Here is a 10,064-nt window from a genome sequence, read left to right as displayed (position 1 = left end):
TGTCTCACCCCACAGCCCTCCTGCACCACTGTGGCTGTTCCTCTTCCGTGTGTGCATGTGTGTAAGTGACAGTGTCTCACCCCACAGCCCTCCTGGGCTACAGCTTAGGACACAGAGAGTTATCACTTCCCTCTGTAATTGCCTAACATAAACGAGTGACTGTAGCAAGGACCCTGTCACCATGAAGATACAGACCACTCACATTTCTGTAACTGAGAATAAAGGACATGTGCTAAGTCACTGAGGAAACATCCCATTTTTTGATAACTGGCTATAGAAGATAGTGACACAACACCATGCACTTCTCACTCACCAATCCCCAAAGGGAGCCTTCTGAGGTGGCGATGATGGTAGCAGCTCTCGGGGTATTGTACATCAGAGCTAGTTCTCCAAAACTGCCACGGTTGTCATACTGACCAACAGAACGTGTTTGATTATCTTTCGTTACTAAAATGTCATAGGTTCCCCTAGAAGAATGATAAAAAATAATTACTTCTGATAAATTAGAAAACTGACTGATACATATAAGACATAAGAGGTGCAGAGGTGAGAACAGAGCTCAGTTGAGAGTGTTTTCCCAGCATGCAGGAAGCGCTGGATTTGAGCCCTGATCTAGATAAACCAGGCATAGCGGTTCATGTCTGCTATTACAGCACTGGGGAGTTAGAAGCAGGAAGATCAAAAGTTCAAGATCATCCTCAGCTACACAGTGAGTTTAAGGTAAGTCTAGGATACATAACATTCTGTCTCAAAGGGGGATAACCAACTTGCTAAAACATACAAATGATTTGTACACTTAACATTGTTATTATTTTTATTAAATTCTATGTGCATGGATATTTTGCTTACATGAATACTTATCTACCATGTACAAGCAGTGCCCAACGAAGCCAAAATGGTGGCCAATTCTTTGCAGTTGGAGTTACAGATGGTCATAAGCTGCCACATACACATTAGGAATTGAACCCAGGTCCTCTGGAGCTGCAGCCAGTACCCTTAACTGCTGAGCCATCTCTCCAGCCCTGCATTTGACTTTGCATTTTCCAACCTTGATGAATTGACTTGCTCAGTTTAGTAACTTCTTTGTAGCACTCATGAGGATTTTTACTGCAAAGACTTTTGCTTCTTTTCTAGTCTCAGATGGCTCAGGCTGGCTTTGAAATTGCTATGTATCTGAGGATGACCTTGAACTCCTGAACCTCCTGCTTCCACATCTCTGTTGCTGTAATTACAGGTGTAGAAAGTTCTAGCTTTCTGGAACTTATTCTGAACAAACGGATATGCTAAATATGGCAGAACATTAACCTGTAGGGCTGGGTTTATAAGAATTTTCTATACTATTTGTACTAAGTTTTGTTTTGTTTTGAACTTTGAGGTTACTTTGAAGGGAAAAAGGGGGTTGGAGAGCTGGCTCAAGGGTTAGAAGCACATACTGCTTTTCCAGAGCTCTGATTCCAGCACCTTGATGGGCAGTGCACAAGTCTTTAACTCTAGCTTCATGTGATCTAATGCCCTCTGCTGGCTCCCGTGGGCACTCAGTGGACCACCATTACTCCCCACTCCCACCCCATCATACATAAGTAAATAATAACCTTTTTTTAGCACATACACACAAATTAATGTAAATATGCATACATATAAAGATAAGTCTTTTTAACATGAAAGAATGGAGGTCATGGATACGTGGTAACATTGTATTACCTTAGACTCTGATGAGACTCCTTTTTTAGGACAGAGAAGGATTCAGAGGGAAGCCCTATACTTCCTCAGAAGAATACATTCAGCTCAAGACACTAAGCTGCAGGTACATTAGGGAGGTAAACCCCAGTGCTTCATTTTCTCCAATGGTTTATACATGGTGCAGAGTCAGAAGGTACTGAAGTTATGGAGGTCAGAGGAGTATGCTCATTTTAAAAGCAAGCTGAAAATCAAAGCTTCCCACGACAATACAGAACCACAGATCTGCTTCAGGGAATCAATTCAATTGAACATTGGAAATGGCATGTTCATAAAACAGATCCTGCCATTCTTTGTCCAACTCTAGATTTTCAACTGTAAGTGGTATCTCCCCCAAACAGGAGTTTTACTCATGACTCTCAGGACAGCAGTGGACAGAGAGGCAGCTATAATCCCTCGAAAGGCTTTGGGAAACCTATTCACCTAGCTCTAGAGTTCTCTGGGCTGAACGGAGTATAGAATAAGGCTTTAGTCCGAAATTATGACTCCAAGGAGGTGTGGCCAAACACTTACGAAGCATCCCCCACCTACCGTTCAATGACGTAAAAGTTGTCCCCATCGTCGCCTTGGTCAATGACATGCTCGTCAGTTTTGACAATCTTTTCAAACATGGCATCCAGAACTTGAGAAAGCTGCTCCTAAGGTGCACACAAAGAAAATGGATGGCTTTTACATTTGCTGAGAAAATATGATGGTCAGTCTGCATGGTGGTGTACACCCTTTATCCCAACCAAAAAAAAAAAAAAAAAAAAAAACCCACAAAGGTTGTATTTATCCCAACATATGTGATTACATAAGGTTCTATACTGGACCACCACCAAGATTAAAGCAGAGACCTGAGAGCTAAGGGAAATGTGTTCTTTATACTATTTGGTTTTAGGCTCATTAGAAGACAGCTCAGTTGCCAACCACCTTCTTTTCTCTCTTTCTCTTTCTCTCTCTTTCTCTGGTGGGGGGGGGCAGTGGCGCTTTTCAAGAAAGGGCTTCTGTGTAGCCCTGGCTGTCCTGGAACTTGCTCTGTAACCAGACTGGCTCTAAACTCAGAGATCCACCAGCCTCTGCCTCCTGAGTGCTAGAATCAAAGCACCAGTGGGCTTGGGATTTTTGATAGTCCTGTCAGTCACTTGAGTCTGGCCTGCCAATTCTTTTAAGGTAGCATTGTCTTGAACAACTTTCTAATTCACTTGACAGAGAATCAATATCCAAAATATATACAGAACTCCAAACAAACAAACAACAGAACTGAGGGTGAAGCTCAGGCACAGATCATTTGCATGTACAAGACCTTGTGTTCGATTCCCCATCATGTCAAAAACAAATTTTTTTTTAACTTCCTAGAAGCCCAAAATGTTAAAAAAATGAGAAAGGGTAGTCAAGTTAAAAAGAAGGGGGGAGGGTGTAATGATCCAAAAAGACATTTATTAAAAGAAAGACCAGGCCAGCAAACAGTTTTAATCCCAGCACTGAGGAGGCAGAGGCAGGCAGATGTCTGAGGCTGGGGCTGGGGATGTGGCCCAGCTGGTAGAATATTTTGCCTCACATTCGAGAAGCCCTGGGTTTGACTCCAAGTGCTACAATAAATAAACACTTTTAATTCCAGCACTGGAAAATACAAGCAGAAGAATCAGAAGTTCAAGGTTATCCTAGGCAGCATTCAAGGCCAAACTAAGATACATGTATAGGGTCTCCTCTAAAACTAAGATACATGTATAGGCTCTCCTCTAAAACTAAGATACATGCATAGGCTCTCCTCTAAAACTAAGATACATGTATAGGCTCTCCTCTAAAACTAAGATACATGTATAGGCTCTCCTCTAAAACTAAGATACATGTATAGGGTCTCCTCTAAAACTAAGATACATGTATAGGCTCTCCTCTAAAACTAAGATACATGTATAGGACCTCCTCTAAAACTAAGATACATGTATAGGCTCTNCTCCTCTAAAACTAAGATACATGTATAGGCTCTCCTCTAAAACTAAGATACATGTATAGGACCTCCTCTAAAACTAAGATACATGTATAGGATCTCCTCTAAAAAAGGGGAAAGAAATGGGGGAGAGGGGCTCAACATCAACATCCTTAGTCATCAGGGAAATGCAAATCAAAACTATATTGAGATTCCATGCCACCCTAAATCAAATGTGTATTACAAGAACAGTTAGCAATGGCTGGTGAGGAAGTGAAGAGAAAGGAACTTGTGTCCTGGAGGCAGATGTAAATTAGTTCGAGCCACTATGGAAAACAGAAGGCAAGCTCCCCAAAAGATAAGAATAGAGCTGAGCTGCGTATGATCCAGCTATACACTGTTGGGTATTCATCAGAAGGAAATGAAGTCAGCAGACAAAATACATATTCATATTCTTATGTTACTATTCATAAGAGCCAAAATATGAAATCAGCCTATATGCCCATCACCATGTGAGCAGGTGGAGAAAATATGGTATCTACACAGCAAGGTGAATGAAGTCACAGAACGTTTGCAGGAAATGGAGGAACTGGGCAGCATCATGTTAAATGAAGTAAGACAAACATAGAGGGACAAGCGGTACATGTTTCCTCTTCTGTGCAAAAACTGAACAACAGAAAGATAACCTGGATATGAAGGACTATGAACTGTGAGGAAAGGAAAGAACAGGAGAATGGTCAGAGGAGACATTTACATAGATGGGAATGTCACAATGAAACCCATTAATTTTCATAATAAACATGTGATAATAACCATTATTTGAAAAATAAGGAGCTTTCCAACAATTTAAATGAAAATTGACTATCTAAATCATAGTTCCAATTTCCCTGGTTGCACCTATACAAGTGTCTTCTACCTGGATGGCTCCAGTATATTGTATATAAAACTGTGTGCTGTCACTTTCCTAAATGTGTGGACATGAGTATGAATAGGTTTAGCAGATTGTTGGGGATTGGTTCCAATGCTTTGAATTAATCTGGCCCCCAAATCAGGTATCTGTGTGTCCAAACGCTGAAGGTTCTTGTCCCCAACTGGTTTTTGATGGATAAAAACGAGCCAAATGGTTATGCAGACAGACTGAGGCAGCATCTTTAGATTTGTGTGGGCTAGGAACTGGGAGGAAGACGGGGAATCGTCATGACTCGGGGGAGGAGGATGGTATGTAAGAGCTGCAGGAGAGAAAGCCAACCAGCCATGTGAGAATTCGGGAAGTGGCCAGTGGCCATGTCCCCAGTTGGGCCTGGGGTAGCAGGAGAAGGTTTAGGAGTCTCAGGAGTAACAGAGGAGAGCATTTGCTAGCAGGGAAGAGTGTAGGAGTGCCCGCCTGGTCTTTGAGATAATCACAACTTGTCAAAAACTAACTGGTATATGCATTTGAGTGTGTGTATGTCCTTCATTCCTGAATCCAGATTGCTCCTGGGCAGGTGCGTGCTTGCGACCTGCTGAGAGCCAAGGAGCTGTAGACAACTACTGCTACAGCAGATGGCCTCAGAGGTTATGCTGTAGAGTGGTACCTTACCTGAGTAGGCCAGCTCTACACTCTACACTCACAGCTAACTTCTAAAACAAGATTCATTTCTACCTCAACAATTTTTATGACTAAAGAGGCAAATGTAAAGAGAACATTTTGCTACACACTGTTGCTTAGTAAGTAGTATCTAATGGACAGGAAATATATACATATTTCAATTATGCATAACATATATAATGTACTTACCAATGTTACATGACGTAACTAAAAGCAACTATAGGAATAAATATAATACTATAGTCTGATCAAACACTGGTCTCGGCCTCCTTCCATTAGGAGCTGGAGTCCTTCCATTAGACAAGAAGGTTGACAAGTGGCCGGAAGCATAAAAATATCAGCGTTACATTGGGAAGGTTAAAAACGGGGACAACAGAAGTTCAAGGTCGGGGCTGAAGAGATGGCTCAGTGGTTGTTAAGAGTACTCGCTACTCTTCTGAAGGAACTGAGTTCAACTCCCAGTACCTACATGGCAACTCACAACTGTCTGGTGCTGTCTACTGGAGTGCAGATGTATATGCAGACAGCGTACCTGTGTGTGTGTGTCTCTCTGTGTGTGTGTGTGTGTGTGTGTGTGTGTGTGTATATATATATATATATATATATAGAGAGAGAGAGAGAGAGAGAGAGCATAAATCTGGAAAAGAAGTTCAAGGTCATCCTTGGCTATTTAATGAGTTCAAGGGCAGCCTGGGCTATATGACACCATATCTCAAAAAAAAAATGGGCTAGGGGCAGGGAAAAATGGCTCATTCAACCTGAGTTTGAGTCCCAAAACTCCATGTTTAAAAAAGCACACAGCAGTCGGGCATGGTGGCGCACGCCTTTAATCCCAGTACTCGGGAGGCAGAGGCAGGCGGATTTCTGAGTTCGAGGCCAGCCTGGTCTACAGAGTGAGTTCCAGGACAGCCAGGGCTATACAGAGAAACCCTGTCTCGAAAAACCAAAAAAGAAAAAAAAAAAAAAAAAGCACACAGCATCTAAAGAATGACACCCGAGGCTGACGTCTAGCTTGTTCATGCCCACACACCCCTCCATCAATATGCCCCTTCACATACATACACAGAACACCTTAGTCACAGAATGCATAATTCAAGTATGTGAGGTGCTAAGTTCAATTCTCAGGACCAGAGTGCAAAAAAGAAAAGGATACTAGCTTTAACTTAAGAGAGAAATGATGTTATTTCTGTGACATTCCGTGTAATTTCTGTCAGAGTGACTATGCCTCAAAAGGCATCTTTAATTCCAAAGCCCCATGGGTATTTACTACCATACAAACTAACATACTAAAAAAGAATGCTTACTACTGTGTGCCATCCACGCTCATGGAAAACGTGGACTGAGATTCCCTGAAATTTTCTACTTAAATGCTGGCAAGGAAAAGAGAAAAAGAAAAAAGAAAAAAATACTGGCAATATATTCAAATTTTCTCGTAAAATCCAGACTAAGCAACATCTCAGGCCAGATCTGAGGATGGTCTTGTTCTGAGCACCTTCTCTTGTAATTCTCTAGAAACTGTCAGGGAAAGGGATCACTCTACACTAGAGGAAACAAAAGCGAAACCATTACAATCAAGTACAGCACGTGCCTCAACTGAGAACAAAGAACCTCGTATTAAGAACACATGGTGTGGGACTGCAGAGACGGTTCAGCAATTAAGGCTGCTCTTCCTGAGGTCCTGAGTTCAATTCCCAGCAACCACAACCATCTATAGTGGGATCTGATGCCCTCTGCTAGTGTGTCTGAAGACAGTGATAGTGTACTTACATACATTAAATAAATAAACTTTAAAAAATATATATGAACAGGTTCAACTTTAAAAAAACAAAAAAACCACATGTTGTGCCAGGCAGTGGTGGCGCACGCCTTTCATCCCAGCACTTGGGAGCCAGAGGCAGGCGGATCTCTGGGAGTTGGAAGCCGGTCTAGTCTATAAAGTGAGTTCCAATGCAGCCAAGGAGACACACACACACACAAACACACACACACTTTCATTCTTGGAAAATATTTTCCAAAGCATCTTGTGATGAAAAGTCATAAAGTCTTACACATGGATGAACAGCTCAGAACAAAAGATGCAAAAGATGCCCTTCTTTGTCCTGTCACAAACTTCTATATGAGGAGAACAGTAAACAACGAAAGTGTTAACTAGTTCATGGGGCCGAGGAGCTGGTCAGCAGGTGAGTGTTAGGTGTGCAAACAGGAGGACTTGAGTACAAGTCCCTACTAATTACATAAAATAGCTGGACACAGTTTGTAATCCCAGCCAAAATAAAGGTTAACAGATAAATTCAGAAGAATTTCTAGGGCTTTAGTTTCAGGCGCATAAGAGACCCTGTATTCGAGTTCTAAGGCTGAGAATGGCCGAACAGGACACTAAGCCTCCTCTTCTGACCTCTGCAAGCACATGGGCATGCATACCTAGATACACACATACATATACTGATGCATACATCACACACACACACACACACACACACACACACACACACACTTTTTTAAAGGCATTTAAAGGTGTTTGTGGTTCTATTCTTTTGTCTTTACTGTAAATTTGAAATTTAAACCTTGTGTGTCCATTTGTATTTGAGAATGCATTGTATTTGTGTGTCCATGTATGCAGAGGCCAGCAGTGGATACAAGTGTCTTCCCTTGATTGAACCCTACTTTATCTGTTGGGTCAGGGTCTTACTGAGCCCAGAGCTCACTGACAGGCTAGACTGAGAAGCCAGTGAGCTTTGAGAAACCGCAGGTCTCCACTCCCACTGTGTTATGGTCATAAAGGTATGGGACCATGTTGGAGTTTTTATCTGGGTGCTGGGGATCCAAACTCAGGTTCTCATATTTGTATAGCTACTAAGTTACAGACAGTTATGAGTCACCATATGGTTGTTGGGAATTGAACTCAGGACCTCTGAAGAGCAGTCAGTGCTTTTAACCTCTGAGCCATCTCTCTAGCTCCCACAACTCCACAATTTTGTCCTTAGAAACATTACTGAATAAAAAATGGAAAATAAACACAACAAAGACCTGTTGAAAATGGGCATTATCTTCTCAGTGTGGTGGTACATTTCTCTAATCCCAATATTCAGGAGGTTGAGACAGGAAGACTGGGAGTTCAAGGCCAGCCTGAGCTACACAGTAAGTAATACATTCTAGGTTGGGACTACATAGTGAAACACAGACAAAGAAAGAAAAGAGGAGAAAGGAGGAGCAAGGAAGGACGTGAAGAGGAAACAGAAGGCAAGAATGGAGGAAGCTGAGGACAAAGGAAATTACAAAATGAACAGGAGCAAACAGCAAACTAGAAGTGGAAAGAACCTCATATTAAGAATATATAATGCCGGGCATGGTGGTGCATGCCTTTAATCCCAGCACTTGGGATGCAGAGGCAGGCGGATTTCTGAGTTCAAGGCCAGCCTGGTCAACAAAGTGAGTTCCAGGACAGCCAGGGCTACACAGAGAAACCCTGTCTCGAAAAAAACAAAAAACAAAAAACAAAAACCAAAAAAAAAAAAAAAAAAAAAAGAATATATGTTGTGCCAGGTGGTAGTGGCACATGCCTTTAATCCCAGCAGTCAGGAGGCAGAGACAGGTGGATCTCTGTGAGTTGAAGGCTACCCTGATCTACAAAGTGAGTTCCAGGACAGCCAGGAACTCACTTTGAGACCCTGTCTCAAAAAATAAAACAAAAAAATAATATTAATAATACATGTGGGGCTGGAGAGATGGCTCAGCAGTTAAGAGCACCGACTGCTCTTCCAAAGGTCCTGAGTTGAAATANCAGCAACCACATGGTAGCTCACAACCACCCGTAACAAGATCTGACTCCCTCTTCTGGAGTGTCTGAAGACAGCTACAGTGTACTTACATAGAATAAATAAATAAATCTTTAAAAAAAAATACATGTGGCATAATTCTATTTATTTGAAATTCTAAAATAAATGAAACTAATCAATTATGAAATAAATCAAAGCAGTAACTGCCTCCAAAATGGGGAGGGGCAGCATTAATCGTGAAAAGGCATTTTTAAGGTTGAGGACAATTAGATTAGATTATCTAGTTAGATAAATAATTACGTAGTACCTGATCAGAGTCAAGATCACCTGTGCATGCATCTGTCAAGCCTATACATATATGATATACAGAAGACTATACACTATACTAAAGATTAGTGCATTTACCACCAGGTCTGATAGTGCAGGCCAGGCCTATGACCTCAGCTACTAGGGAGGCTACGGTATGAAGACCCTCAAGGACTATCTGCACTACAGCGAGAGCCACAGGCTAGCCTAGGCAACTCAGGGAGATGCTGTCGAAAAATAAAAAATAAGAAACCTTGAGGCTGGACGATCCTGCTCTACCATCTGAACGAAGGCCAGCCAGAAGACCTAGAGCACTTCCTAGCATGTGCAGGTCCTAGGCTCAACTTCTAAACAGACTAGAAACATATATAAGTTGAACTCTAGCTCATAATGTGCACATCAGAGTATTCGGGTCAAAGTGTGCTGATAGCAGACTGCAGAGCTACAGCTGCGACGAAAATGATTAGTGTTCTGCTCTTTAGGAAGAAGTATGGTGACCCCTTTGGCAAGGGATGGGTTGATGTATCTAGCAGATCAAGTACAGCTAGATATAATTTTGTTGTAAAACTGACTACAGAATATGAATATAAAAACAGGAGAAGCCGGGCCTGGTGGCGCAGGCCTTTAATCCCAGCACTCGGGAGGCAGAGGCAGGCGGATTTCTGAGTTCGAGGCCGGCCTGGTCTACCAAGTGAGTACCAGGACAGCCAGAGCTATACAGAGAAACCCTGTCTCGAAAACACCAAAA

At 42.1% G+C, this 10,064-nt stretch overlaps 1 protein-coding gene across 1 annotated transcript in view; it reads right to left on the bottom strand.

Moving 5' to 3' along the window:
- Window positions 1-10,064, bottom strand: part of Prkar2a (protein kinase cAMP-dependent type II regulatory subunit alpha) — a 56,597-nt gene that overhangs the window by 15,931 nt on the left and 30,602 nt on the right. Inside the window, exons 5-6 of the mRNA XM_021206973.2 lie at window positions 2,269-2,375; window positions 314-467 (exon numbers count right to left, since the gene is read on the bottom strand). Of these exons, the coding sequence (XP_021062632.1) occupies window positions 314-467; window positions 2,269-2,375 (261 nt within the window). The remainder of the gene's footprint in view (window positions 1-313; window positions 468-2,268; window positions 2,376-10,064) is intronic.

Source organism: Mus pahari, chromosome 10 (assembly GCF_900095145.1).
Source record: "Mus pahari chromosome 10, PAHARI_EIJ_v1.1, whole genome shotgun sequence".
Lineage (NCBI taxonomy): Eukaryota > Metazoa > Chordata > Mammalia > Rodentia > Muridae > Mus > Mus pahari.
The sequence above is the reverse complement of the archived record's forward strand: the minus strand, read 5'-3'. Positions and strand labels throughout refer to the sequence as shown.